This window comes from Apium graveolens, chromosome 7 (assembly GCF_009905375.1).
Source record: "Apium graveolens cultivar Ventura chromosome 7, ASM990537v1, whole genome shotgun sequence".
Taxonomy (NCBI): Eukaryota; Viridiplantae; Streptophyta; class Magnoliopsida; order Apiales; family Apiaceae; genus Apium; species Apium graveolens.
Window position 1 is genome coordinate 264,396,513 of NC_133653.1, and position 14,530 is coordinate 264,411,042.

The 14,530-nt window shown below is 31.4% G+C and overlaps 1 protein-coding gene across 18 annotated transcripts; it reads right to left on the reverse strand.

Moving 5' to 3' along the window:
* Positions 1 to 2,835: 2,835 nt before the first annotated feature.
* On the reverse strand, positions 2,836 to 10,291 carry LOC141671175 (F-box/kelch-repeat protein At3g23880-like). Of its 18 annotated transcripts, none has more exons than XR_012554990.1 (7): positions 9,958 to 10,291; positions 8,261 to 8,339; positions 8,110 to 8,168; positions 7,507 to 7,573; positions 5,054 to 6,650; positions 4,675 to 4,903; positions 2,836 to 3,446 (listed from the first exon to the last, which is right to left on the reverse strand). XR_012554990.1 is itself a non-coding variant. In XM_074477328.1 (7 exons), exons 1-2 carry the CDS (start codon positions 10,232 to 10,234, stop codon positions 8,320 to 8,322), a joined length of 1,392 nt encoding a protein of 463 aa, XP_074333429.1. In that variant the 5' UTR covers positions 10,235 to 10,291; the 3' UTR covers positions 2,836 to 3,446; positions 4,675 to 4,903; positions 5,054 to 6,650; positions 7,507 to 7,573; positions 8,110 to 8,168; positions 8,261 to 8,319. The 18 variants fall into 18 exon arrangements, 17 of the variants coding, with proteins under 17 accessions (XP_074333429.1, XP_074333423.1, XP_074333417.1 ...); XM_074477328.1 differs by having other exon boundaries at positions 8,863 to 10,291; XM_074477322.1 differs by having other exon boundaries at positions 5,054 to 5,157; positions 6,578 to 6,650; positions 8,261 to 10,291.
* Positions 10,292 to 14,530: the final 4,239 nt, after the last annotated feature.

The following is a 14,530-nucleotide window of genomic DNA, read 5'->3' on the forward strand; positions in this document are numbered from 1 at the left end:
TTTTATAATTAGTAAAGATAAAGTAATATATGCATGTGTATGTATGTAAATTATTATTTGTTATATTTTCGAGTAAATTACGCTGATTTTTTTTTATTTTTTTGCTAAATATCTTATTATTATACATGTTTTATCATTATTTACATCTATTAGTCAATTGATTACTAATAACATGCATTGATAATATTCAAAAATTATAATTATCTAATAAATCAATTAAAATTATTTATAAATTTTACTCGTAGTAGCACTAACAAAAGTCCATCTCTAATTTTACTCAAACGACCATCAATCATGGTTATAACATAAAAATAATTTTAATATTCTACACTTGGTTACTGATTTCAAAAATCGGAACTATTCGGTTGAGATATCGATTTGCGATTTATCAGACGATTTTTAAAAAAATTGGATAATTTATCGGGAATCGGTCAAATCGAGCAAATATTTTTGGCTGATTTTTGAACGATTTATCGGTGATTTTTGAAAAATTGGTCCATTTTTATAACCATGATTGTACAGACTAACTACTGATATTCACAGTTTTTTAAGAATTTGGAGAAATTTTTTACTAAAATTGTCATTCAATTTCAAATTTATTCCATTAGTGATTCTAATCATTCTTCTAATAATAATTTGAAAACATTGTATATTACATTCCTAAAACTAAATATTTTTTAATCTGATAGAATTTTTATAAATATCAGTTAAATTTGTTATAAAATGGATTAAATTAAATGTCATTATATAGTATAGTTTTAAATTTTATTCAAACAGTTCTAAATACTTAAGTAATTCAAAATATTTGTACGATAATTTTTAGAATAAAAAATTAGCTTTTTTAATTAATAGTGATCATTTAAACTATTTTTTTTAAAAAAAGATTGATTACCATGATTTTTAAATGGTTACTTTAAATAATCGTACTAAATTGAACAATCACGTAAAATTTAAAATATCATTCACAAATATTTGAATACAAATATATTTTTAATCAAATTATACAAGAAATCATCTATATTTTCATGAATCATCAACTTTCTTAACATTTTTCTAATAACATAAATCAATGAAAAATCTAATATTTTTTTATAGTTGTAGGTTAATTTATTTTTTTTCTAGAAAAAAAGAATGAAATGAAGTAATACTTTGGGATTAACACTTTACAAATTCATCATCATTGAACAGTGTTATGATGATCGTTCTTTTTTCATAGTAAAATGTGAAAAAGAAACTAATTTGGCATATTGTCGTAATTTTAACAAATTTTGTGAAATTTCATGTAAAGTTTCGAGTACTTTTAGAATTTGGATCAAGTTCCAAAAACAATAATATACTAGCGGTAAAGTTAGTACGTTTGATGTATTTTATCAATTGACTTGATCCTGTAAAGTCCTCAAACATAATTTTTTTGTTAATATAAGATTATTTCAAATATTTGATCTTTTAGTAAGATATTCTCGTCGAGATTGTAATTTTAATTTACGAATCATAGACAGTGATGACATCTTTTCGGCTGGAATGTAGTTATATTTCGAGTATTTTTTAAAATGGGTCAAGTTCAGATTTTGAATTTGAAATAAACTGAAATACGTCGACTCTTTATAATTATATTCGGTCTAAATATATAGTACACATGTTGATAATTTATTTATAACCTAATCGATTTTCAATATTTCTTAAAACAATTATTTTATGTATATTTGAATTTCTTTTTTATTAGAAAGATACAAGATCTATTTTTAATTAAAAGTTGATTAATAAATAAGCTAATGATATGTTTATGTACTATGTTTAACCTTATATTTTAAGTACAATTATTTAAAATGTACTCTACAAATGTGATCTATTAACTTCGTTTAAAGTTAAATAAAATGTTCACTATTTACTACAGTCATATAATAGTATCATTAAAAATACATGTGATATTATGATGTAGTGGTACAAGTGTAGGTAAAGATTCAAGTTCAATTCCCACAACTACATCCTTTATATAAGGATGGAGGAGGAGAAGGATACATTTACGCTGAAAGATATATTTTATCAGAGGAGGAGGAGGATACATTTACACTGAAAGATACATTTGATCAAACTGTATATTCGGTTTGGTTTGTAATTTTAGAAAAAAACCGCATCGCAATCACCGCTGGAGTGAGAGTTGTGAAATTTTCTTAGAGGATTGACAAGTTCTGCTGAGTTTTGAGCTTAAATAAAGGCGCCATCTCAAATATGAAACAGAAATTGTTTTTTGTTTGACTTTAACATTGACTATTAAAATTCGAATTTTATATTTTGTATGAAATTTGATATACATGAATATGATTACGAAGATGTATGTGAAAAAAGTCACCTCGTGTATTTATAATTTATTCCTAGATATGTTATAATTTAAAACACTTTCTTTTTTGTTACGTTTCATTTATTTCTTAATATTTTGTAAAATAGTATAAGTATATATTTTTTTCATAGATACTTTGCAGACATTTTATTGCTTCTCTGTAACTCCATACCTAGTTATATTTTGTATCATTGCATTCGTCAAAAAAATCAGATATTTCTTTATATCACTTAAGAATCAAAGCCAGTACGACAATTTCTCATTTTTCTCTAACATCCGACATTTATTTAATCACAAAAATAACGTGTATTTTCCAAATGATAATAATAGTGTGCATTTTATCGAACTTCTTTTAAAAGAAAAAAAATCGCCAAAATATATCTTTTAAATATCGTGGGACAAATATATTTTTAAATATTGTAGGAATATGTATGTGCAAAAAAATAATTTTCTAAATTTCTGCAACACAATCCTGCTCCATTTCAAAAGATGTTGAATTATCACCTTGTGAAAATTTATACGATCTTCTTTAAACCAATTTGTAAGTGGATACATTACATGCTGCCAGGTGAATGTTACAAAGTCAAACCCAGCAGGATTAATTTGTTCCAAACAATGAGAAGTAACTCTGTACTCTTTAAATGCTTATTTGAGGAGTTTAAGCCATCACAGGATGCTTCAAATTCGCCTATATATGTGTAGACAATCAAACCTCTGATCCTCAAGTCCCAAATGATTTATATACCAAACATAAGCATATTGAATTAATAGCTAAAAACTCTCCCCGTGCACCTGGTAGGAATGGCTTGATAGCAGCAGAAAGTTCATCTTCTGCAAGTTATAGCGTGAAAAAGCAGCAACGGTAAGAACTATGGCTCTTTTGAGTGGCTCAAGCTTCATTTGAATTTACCACCAAGGGCCTTTCTGATCATAGTGCCTGTGTGGTTCTGGGGTGTGCATATCCTTCATTTTTCAATTTGATGACTGAACTCCCACTCCCCACGTTCCACCCTATTGTGAATAAGGTGTGGCATATTAATGTCAAAGACGATCACATGACCTTTGTACACCAAACATAAGCATCTTGAATTCATATTTAAAACTCTTCCTGCAGACACCAACAAAACAGAAGAGAATGTGACCAAGTAGCTTCATTTGTTATTGCAGACCAAAGAAAGTCTCGACCCTCTTCATCTAAGAACTAAGTGAATAGAACAACTGATGGTAATAGAGGACATTTTTATTGAAAATCAGACTGCATGAGAAACTTACCAGAACTCCAAATACTATGATCATAATTAGATGAATATCAGGACACCAACCCTCAGTCCACATTGATAATTAGATGGTTTTTCATCTAAAGTGCAAACTACTTTTGCTTCGGAATTTCATTTTTTCGCATATTATCTGTGATCCGTAATTACCATTACCTTGTTGCTCAATATAAATGTTTGAAGTTGCATTTAACTGTATTGGACTAATCATAATTATAATGTTATAGGTATACTTTCTCGAAATAAAAAAAGAAACTACATGATTTGAAATGAGTTGTGCACTCAAGTTTACATTTTACGTGCTTTTAACAATTATACAATGTCTCACATACAGACGTCAAAACATACATAACTCTATTGTAGTCTGTATTACTACGACATCTATCTACGAGTGGTTTTTATAAAACAATTTCAGAATATGACATTAACATGGTCATGCACATGCTATCAAGAATTAAACAGTACACCCAGTGTACTTCTTCTGGGTACATACTCTTTCTCCTATGTCAAAAAAAAACTTATTACGAATCCTATTCAAAACTTCAAATTTCCCAAAAACTGATAGTTGACTATCTCTTAATAAAGATCTTAGTCCTCACCTCTACCCAATGTATAACATATATAAAGGAAACTTGCATAATCATCTACTCTTTCTTGTTAAAACTCTATCCATGTAAAATTTAAACAAAAAAGAACACATATTTGGTATCCAAATATTTGGAGAATGAAATAAACTTTATACCATGGTCTGCTAAATGAGCTACAGCGTATTTTGAGGCCAGTAGAACATGATCATGAACTAATATTCTGTATAACGATTTACAACAGCTTGCCTTTTCAAGCCATTAAAATGGTTGACAAGTTTAATGTAAGGCTCAGCAGCACTACAAGCAATCAGAAACTCAGTGACTAGTGATCCACTACCAACGAAAAGTGTACTACAGATTACAAATTTATTTTTATGGTGTTGCAAGGATAGAAATATTACATCATTACTAGAAATCATGTAGATATTAATTCAACATGCTGCATAATCGAATAAAACAAATTAACTGAACTCACATAATGAAATGCGTCAGATGACAGAGAATGCTCTTGGCTCAAGACTATCTATAGGAGTCGGGGAATAGCTTACATCCTGGTATGCTTGTGAAGTTCCTGTTCCGACTACAATGTAATGGTCTTTACCAGTGCCATTACAGCCAAGTTGAACAGATCATCCACATTAAGCCTAACGAGCTTCAATGATCAGCATTTAGGCCCTTCGCCCCCATTTTTTGTCACTCTTTAACTGCAACAGGTACAAATTAGTTCATACATTTGAATTAAAATTCAAATCAAAAATAAAAAACTCGCTTTATCTAACTGAAGTTGGTGCTGAATTTCAGTTCTAAGGTTTGAAAATAAGATGCTAAAATTAGCTGTAGACTTTGGCAGATACCTTACGCAAACCTCTTGTCAATTTGACAGAGCTATTTGAAATGTAAGCCATTGGAGCTCGATCTAAATCTCTTAGCTTCCTGGTGCTGATATTCTATCGTCAATCTACAATGTCATTGATGATGGTTCCTTATTTTGTCTCTTTCTTATGGCCAGTCACCACTTAGACACGATTAGTTCATGGATCCTGTTTCTCAGTCTGAATACATGACCATGAGATACATGTTTGAACCAGATTCTCCCTTCAGATTTAACATGATAAACTTGCTTGGATGGATTACCAATGTTCTTTTTACGGAATAAATAACTAAATATTATCTTGCATATATCATTAAAACAATATTCAAGCATATATGTTTGAGATTCTATCATGCAGGGGCGATTCCAACATTGTAGCTGGGGGAACAAGTGTCATCCCATTTAAAAAAACATTGAAAATTACTTTTATTATATACCCCATTTTTTTGACTATTTAGTAGTATATTTTAGAGATGTAGCTTTAAATATTAATAACAATTTAACAAATCAGAGTGGCGCAGCAGAAGCGTGGTGGGCCCATAACCCACATGTCCCAGGATCGAAACCTGGCTCTGATATGTTTTATTTAGCAAAAAAAAATATTAATAACAGTGCAATAATACAAACTCGAAGGGGCAAAAAATAAGTGTCAATTGACAATTTAATTAGATTTCATTTGTGCGGAATTTTTGTTAACTTTGTAATTTTCACCGGTATCATGTGCGCTATTGAAAAAGATAATTTTCTAAGAAAGATTGAGGGCATCGAAAAACTTCATTTATGGTTTAGGACTTTTGTTGGGGAACAAATATTAATATGTTTACTTCGACCACTTTTGTTTAGTATTTTATAAGAAATACTTTATCAATGATACTGTACACGTAGGTCCCATTGTACTTGATGAACTCTTATGATGCAAAAAAAATCTCACTTTGCCTAGTATTTAACAAATACTTTACAATAATGTTGCAAAGTATCAGATATGCATTTATCAATGATACTGTACATTTAGGTCCCTTTGTCCTTGATGAACTCTTATGATGCAAAAAAAAAATCACTTTAGTGCATAAGTTCTCGCAGATTGTACAAATTCAGTGCACAGTAATTGAATATTTATAATGTACTTCTCTAAAATTAAAGAATGCAGCTTATGTCTTGGTTAACTTCATGCTTACTGTTGGAAAATAAATTCTTTACCTTTTAAGTTATTGACCCTCCTTCAAAATTTCAAATATAAAAGAAAGCGACACTATATAAATATAATATGCAACCAACACAACATAAGACAAGGAACAACCAAATAAATTTGCATATCGATCACTTTATTATAGCTTTTTAGGTTTAAAATGCTATAGTAATGGGAACTTCAAGAGAGCAACCTTGCATGTGCCTGCACTATGATACAAAAAAACATGTTCTACACAAGTACAGAGGATTGATAACAGCAAACTACTTTTCTTAACTTCCTGAATCTGATGTTTGGAAAAGGTTTAGGTGGAGTACTTACATTGTTTCAATATTTTACACCTTAGAACGAAACCAGGTATCTTGCCAGTAGAGTTATACTGTCACTTGTTCTCCTGCAATTTTTCAACTATTTGAATGTCAAAAGGCTGTTACAAGACAGAACACAAGTGTAACAGGATTAGTACTTATTAAAAACTATAATTTGAAGCAGAGTCATAATATGTATACATATAATAATGGGAAAAGAAAGATGTAATTGCTTTAACTTACTTTTTTTACCAATAAAGCAGTTACAACTGCAAATCAAGGTGTCACCCTATCATACAATTTGCAGTTACACTTGATTTTCATCTAGGCTTATGTAATTTTTAGAAGTTCAACATTTTGCTGGAAAATTGAAGCATCTCTATGTCCAAGTGTCCAATGTATTTTTCCAAATTCCAATGCTCGTGTAAGTTAGTCATATTCTATACTATCCAAATACAAAACACATAAGTGTAGATTTGAAGAGACCCACATAAACGTTTGGTAGAGTCATACTGCTGGCAAGCATATTTGGAAATAGACTAAATAATCATTTTCAAGTGAACAAGCTGCACAGTTGATCAACGATATATTTAATCTTACCAATTTTACACAGGAAGAGGAAGACAATACTGTGCCACTGGTGACATGGTGCATATTACAGGCACAAAATTAATTAACAGTACATAAGTGAAGGATACTAATAAAATAATATAAAAATCCTACATTCTAACTTTGAATAAAAAATCCACAGGAAATTGATACTCCAAGCTCGCATGCAATTATATGCTCTTACTTTGAATATCTCTAAACAAAATTAACAAACCCATCAAACATATATTTTCTAATAAGAAAGTCTTCATTCCTTTAACTGGGTACAAATACCAACAATAACATAAAACTTTGATTTAGCTATACAACATTTCTGTTTGCTACCATCTTTACCTCTGGAGCCAAAATCAGCTTGAGCATCAAATGTCTTTAGCTTCCCGATTTAAAAATTTTCTCTGACCTGAAAGAATAATCACCATGATGGATATGTATATATATATACATATATAGTTTCTCTAGCTTTAATCAGTGATTTTTTCATTTCAGCATGATGCAATTTCCCAGCAATCAATAATAAGTTACCTCTTACTATTCTGAATTTGCAATAAATCAGTGAGGTTAGAAATTATATTTTACCCATTTACAATAATGAAAGAAAATAATCAACTCTTCATTGCCTTTTCCAATATTGACAAAAACATTAGAACCCAAGACCAATTTTGATAAACCTTTGTAACAACTAAATAATACCAAAATTCACAATTGTCACAAATGGACTTTAGAATTCTAACATTATTATTGAGCAAAGCCATGGGGTATAATGACGGAATTTATTAAACAAAAATATATAATAGACAAATATTCTAAAAATATTTGCTCTGAAATGATGAAATATTTAAGCAAAAAAAATTCCACATCATTCATATAGTCATTTGCTCAACAATGCTCAAGAATCGATAACTTGTATTAATCAATATTATGCAAAATATGACTCACCACAAAAGGACTAAGACATAAGGTGGTAAATAGCCTTCCTCGTAAGGAGACCTAGGAGCCTAGCGATTTCAAGAATCACCAAAATCATTTCCTTGAAGCCATTCAAGATTATATGAAATTGAATTATTGAATTTTGCAAGTAGTGGTTTACCATTGTTCCTTACACCCAAGACTTTCTCCCGAACATCTTTACTTAGCTAATTGACATCTTCATTGCCCCGTAAACTTGTCTACAAAATCATATTTTTGCAGCCACGGGTCAAAATAAATTAGTCCCCTCTCCCAAACAAAGTAAGCAATAGATTGACCAAATAGATAAATAATTAGAACATGTGGCAAAATTGCAACCAGATTGAGAAATGAGATTTGACTTGGTATATCAATCTTTGTTACTAATTTACTATCATGTATAATGAGGGTAATAATTAAACAAAAAAACATGATCAGACATATTCATAAATCAATTGCCCTGAAATTAATTAAGCAAAAAATAAAATCCACAAAAATCATAAATCGATAGCTCAGTTTTAGGAGTAGTAAGGCTTCGGACTTGATAATTTTTTCAATTTTATCAATCATTAAGCAAAACCAAACTCTCCACAAAAGGCCTAATGACATAATAAGGTGCTCTATTGCCTTCATTGTATGGGGAATTGGAAGTCCAACGATCCCATGAATCAACGAAACCATTTGCTTGATGGCTCTCAAGACTATATGAAATCAAATTATTAGATTTTGCAAAGATTGGATCACCGTTGTTCCTTACACCCAGGACTTCCTCCTCAACATGTTTACTTGGAGTGACGCACATCTTCTTCTCCCACGTAAACTCATCTATATGATCGTATTTCAATACCCACATGTCAAAATGATTTACCTCCTCATCCCAAACGAAGTAAGCCATAGATTGACCAAATTGATGAATGACAGGAACAAGCGGCAGATATGCAACCCAGTCTGGCAATGAGATTTCACAGAGTATATCAGTCTTGGTATCAAAGCACAAAAGTGTTCTTTGCTTATCCGAATTAACCCCTACCCAAAATGCAACCCCATTAATGAAAACAACATTGTCAGGATCACTGATGATTGTCGAAATAAATACATTATCTTGACTTGATTTCTTCCAAGAATTAGTTTTTAGACTATAAACACCAATGATGACTGAGTGGGGGTGTGGGGGCAAGCAAGGTTTGATAATATGTATGACAACATAATCATCGACTTCAGGTAAAAAGCCAAAAGCTAAAGCCTCCCAAGCCTGACGGTTTTTTGTAGAGGGAAGAGGTGATTTGGGAAGAGTTTTGTATTTCTTAACGAGAGGATTCCATAGATAGATGTTGCGCATATGATCGCAACTAGTGAAAAGTATGGTTGACATGCAGATTAAACCATAAGATAGAGCAAACCAGACATCAACATCATCATTAGGCAAACCAGGAAGAAATTCAAGTTTGCAATACTCTTCACATTGCAAGTCATCAAAACGTACTGTTAAACGTAAACTATCATCCTCATGAAATAAAAGATATTTAGGATAATGAGGATTATAGATGCCGGTAACAATTTGCTTCTGATAATTTAATTGGAGGCTGATAAACACAGGAGACATTACGAAATAATTCCATGACTTTTGTACGGACCTACAACGCAAGATATCTTTAACCGGCAGTCTAATAAGAATTTCTGCTAGTAGCTCCTTAGGTAAGTCGTGAATACGCAGCCTGTTTCCGTGCCTTTTCAAAACCGGACCACTACTACTAGTAAATTGATAATTAATCAAATACTTAGGTTTCTCTAAACTCATCGCTTTTTTCGACTTTTTCAGAACAGGAGAACTAGAATTACCTCTCATCATTCGGAGCTGCGAGTGAAAAAATCCCGGAAGCCTGGACTTATGCTTTCGTTTCTTATTCCGACAACTAATATTAGTAATCCTTGGAACTGGAACCCTTGGAATGAACTTGATCTTCCCAGACCCCCACTTAAAAAAGCGACGAGCTCTTCTAACAACCAAAGAATTGTTGTTGTTATTCAATCGAGGACAATCATTGTCAATCGAATTAACAATCTTCGCTTGTCTTCTAAACATCGTACCACTGTTATTGATTTGATTGGAGCTCATGTTAACGAAACTGACTGTCAGAACTGCAGGGTTCTATATCTATGAGACTAATTGTGATTGGGCCCTTTCAGTTTTGTGACAATTTGATATTGGGCTTTTTATATATAGTACGTGATTACTCCCCACTCGGATGGCAAGTACCCGTCTAATCGGTTTTACCAACCTAGAATATTTTGGATTTGGATTCGGTTTCGGCTTTAAATTTTAAATCCGAACCATTTTTGGGTCGGGTTTATATTTAAGGCATAAAATTTCGAACCCGACCCAAAAACCTGAAACTTATTCCGTTTAGGTCTAAGCCCGAACCCGATCCCGATCCGAAACCCGTAATAATATATAAAATAATATTTTACATTTTATAAGTAGTAATATAATATATAATATAATATATTACTAATATCAGTACTAAAAAAGTATATTTTTTACAAACTACTCCCTCTGTCCCCCTCAATTCTTTACATTGGGGGATGGGGGCTCGGTACGCACATTAATGTTCTTATTAAATATAGTTACATAATTTTTTTAAAATTTTTTTTTCTAAATAAAAATATAATATTTAAACTTTTATACAAAAAAAGAAAATTTTAAAAATAAATTACAGAAATATACTTTTTAGTTGCCTTAAAATGCGTGTCGAACATGTGAAAAAAACTGTAAAAAAATGAGAGGGACGGAGGTAGTATTACATTAAAGTTGTTTAAACATGTTTTCAATGTTCAATACAAGTATACTAAAGGTCAAAATTTTTGCATTATTTCACCAATAATTTTATTCATAGAGGTATGATCTATTGTCTTCTTTGAACCCTTTTATTCAACCCCAAAATTTTCAATATCGTCATATTTATGAGCACTTTGCTCAAATCAGATCCTTATAATCTCTCACTAGAGTTTGTGCAAATTAAGGTGCAATTGGTAGAGATGTATAAACCTGAACCTGAACAAAACCCGATGGGTTCGGGTTCAGCTTTAGTGGATCGAGTTTTTCCGAGTTCGGGTTTGGCAAAAAAAATCGGGTTCAGGTTTGATTTTTGCTAAACTCGTTTAGACCGACCTAATTGTCATCCCAACTCCCCACATCCCAAATTAGTCGTTCCTTTTGACTTTTACGCGTATTTTAAAGTACATTAACCGTATGCTTCCTTTAATTTTTTTTTTATTTTTTTTGTGATTTACAAAAAGAAAATTTAAAAAATAATTAACGAAGATATGTGGTCAAGACGTTTTAAAATAGAGATATGCGGTCAAGACGTTTTAAAATACACGTAAAAGTCAATAGGACAATTAATTTGGGATGTAGGGAGTTTTTGTTCATGGTTCAAGGGTTGGGATTCTCTAAGACCAAGTATTGTATAATGTTAGATATATTTGTGATGTCATGTCTAGAGCTGGCAATTTGGTATACGACACGATAAAATGATACGAGAACGACACAATATAAATGGATATGTGTTCAGCTTTTTGGTACACGAACACGAAAGTACACGACACGAAAGAACACGAAATCTAAACGGGTACGGATATGTGTTTACCCTTGGATACACGACACGACACGAAAGTACACGAAATAATAAATTTTTTAATAATTTTTTTAATATTTATATATTAATTTATATAAATATACATATTACTCTAATATTATATGTATATATACATAAAATTCATGTATATTTATAAAAATATATCCAAAAATATACCATTATATGTATATATATATATATATTTAATATATATGTAAAATTATATCCAACTATATAATATTTTATATATTTATTAATTTATTTATTTATTTTATACACGAACTGTACACGAAACGATGAGTTACGGATATGTATTTACCCTTAAGTACATGAATGCTAAACGGGTCGGATATGTGTTTGCCTTTCACTACACGAAACACGAAAGTACACAACACGAAAGTATACGTACGACACGAATTGCCAACTCTAGTCATGTCTAATCTGATTTGTTTAGTTTCAGAACTTAACTGGAAATCAGAACTTACTGAAGACAGGAAGTTATCAGAACTTAAGCCATCAGGACTTACATCAGAACTTAAGTACATATACACTTCAGGGATGAAAAGCGGCTAATTTACAGGAGAGGCTCTGGATTAAACAAAATAAAATATGCTTGGAGAGTTGTACAGTTAAAGGACTACAGTAGATAATCTCTGTTAGATCACACTTTCACTGTAGAGGGGGTGAATACAGTGTTTATTACAATCAAATCAAACTTCAAGAACTTATGTAACAGAAAACAAACTTTATTTAAACAATAAACTCTGTTACAATCTGGAACTGTTATCTCTCAGTGATGAACAAAATATCACGAGAGCTGCTAGAGTTATAATAAATAATATTCTCGATAATGATAACACTTATAGTGTAAACCCTATGTCTGTGTTTATATACTACACAGTTACAAGATAATAGCTAATTGATATGGAATATAATTCTGCTTCCTAAAACATATCAATCAGATATCTTCTATTCCAAGTATTCCATTCTTCACGGAATTCCTTCTTCATGCATATCTCTTCTTATGTTTATCTTGATCTTCTTAACTATAATCAGCTACTGTCCTTATCTGATCGTCCTTCAGCACTTAAGTTCTGATATCTATCTCCTGATAACATAAGTACTGATATCCCTTAAGTTCTGACTTCCAGTATAAGTACTGATCAGTTAAGTACTGATTTGTTCTGTTCAAATAAGATCTGAAATCTAAACATAAAACATATTAGCCATGACATTATCAAATATATCTAACAATCTCCCCCAACTTGTAAATTAACAAAATATACAAGTTTAACAGATATTTGATGATGTCAAAAACATTAAGTACAAATGCATGAGAAATAGACAAGATAACTACAACTTACAGTCCTTAAAGTTTTTACCAATTCAACTTCTGATAACAACTTCAATCTGTATAAATATCAGAATTTAAGCAGTTGTAGATCTTCGACTTGGCTTCATCATTTTCTGATCTCTCTGATGTCAGGAGTTGTTCTGAGATAATTCTTCAACAAACATTTCTCAGCATATCTGAGTTCATCAATCATTTTCCGTTTGACATCTTTAAGCTCTGCAGTATCTTCACCAGTTTGAAATATTGCAGCTCTGAGATCATTAATCTTTGCTTTTCTCAACTCCCGATCTAGTCTTATGACATAAGCTTTGTTAGACTCTAGATTGAATTCAAGCCCCTTAATACCAAGATATGTTCTGATCTGTGCAGTATTAGGCTTCATATCAACAATATCACCATTGTGATTTCTGTACTTTGGAACATATCTGCTGTCAAACTTAACAGAATAAAGTCTTTTCTGTCTCTGAATCTGTTCCTTTAAGTAGTTTGCAGCAGTCTCTGTTATTCTGTCATCCACTTGAAGTAAGAATAATACATGCTCCAATTCTTCAAAATACTTCAATGGAATGGCATTTTGTCTTATATGATAAACCCTACCATCTGTCATGAAATACAACATGATGTATTCTTTCAAGAAGGTATGGTAAACCATCTGTACAGATTCTAGTTGATTCAATCTCTCAGGAGTTGCTCCAATACCTGGTTCACTCAAGGAAGTTGGATCATCGGTAGTGTTGTGTACTCTTCTTTCATCAGCACTTCCCAATCCAGTTTTATCTCTAGCTTCCTTTCCAGTAACTACTCTTGCTTCAAAACCACTTGAAGTAGTCTTCAAAGATTGAGTCTGTTTTGCTTTAGTGAATCCTGGTAGGAGTGTTTTAGATTTATTTTCTGATATCAAGTTAACTTGAGCACTGTCAGAGGTTACTTGCTTCTTCTGAATATCAGAACTTACAATTTCTTGACTCTGAACAACTTGAGCCATGTCAGAGGTTGTTTTAAGAACTTTTCTTGAAGTCAGAGCAAGATTATCTTTTCCATCAGTAATTTCTTCTTCATCAGGAGGTACATAAGGCTTGATAGGTTCACCAACCTTTTCTTTACCCTTGGATCTTGGATCTATCTGTGGTTGTGATCTAGCCAAAGTTTCTTCAGTATGTATCCTTTCTTTGATCACAATGCCTTTAGGTTTTGGAAGTAACTTTTTACCAGAAGCTTCAGATTTAGATGTGACTTTCTCTGATTTAAGTCTGGCTTCTTCTTCCTTTAAACTTTCCAAGTCCATCCCTGGATTTTCTTGAAGAAATAACTGTCTTGACATTTCCTCATCAAGATCTAGAAGTTCATCAGAACTTATCCTTTTACCAGCAGCAGAACTTATTCTTTTCCCAGTATCAGAACTTGTTCTGTGACTAGCTTGTCT

Bases quoted from the DNA above. Each gene is read 5' to 3' on its own strand.
- LOC141671175 (XM_074477315.1), bottom strand. From the start codon at position 10,234: ATGAGCTCCAATCAAATCAATAACAGTGGTACGATGTTTAGAAGACAA.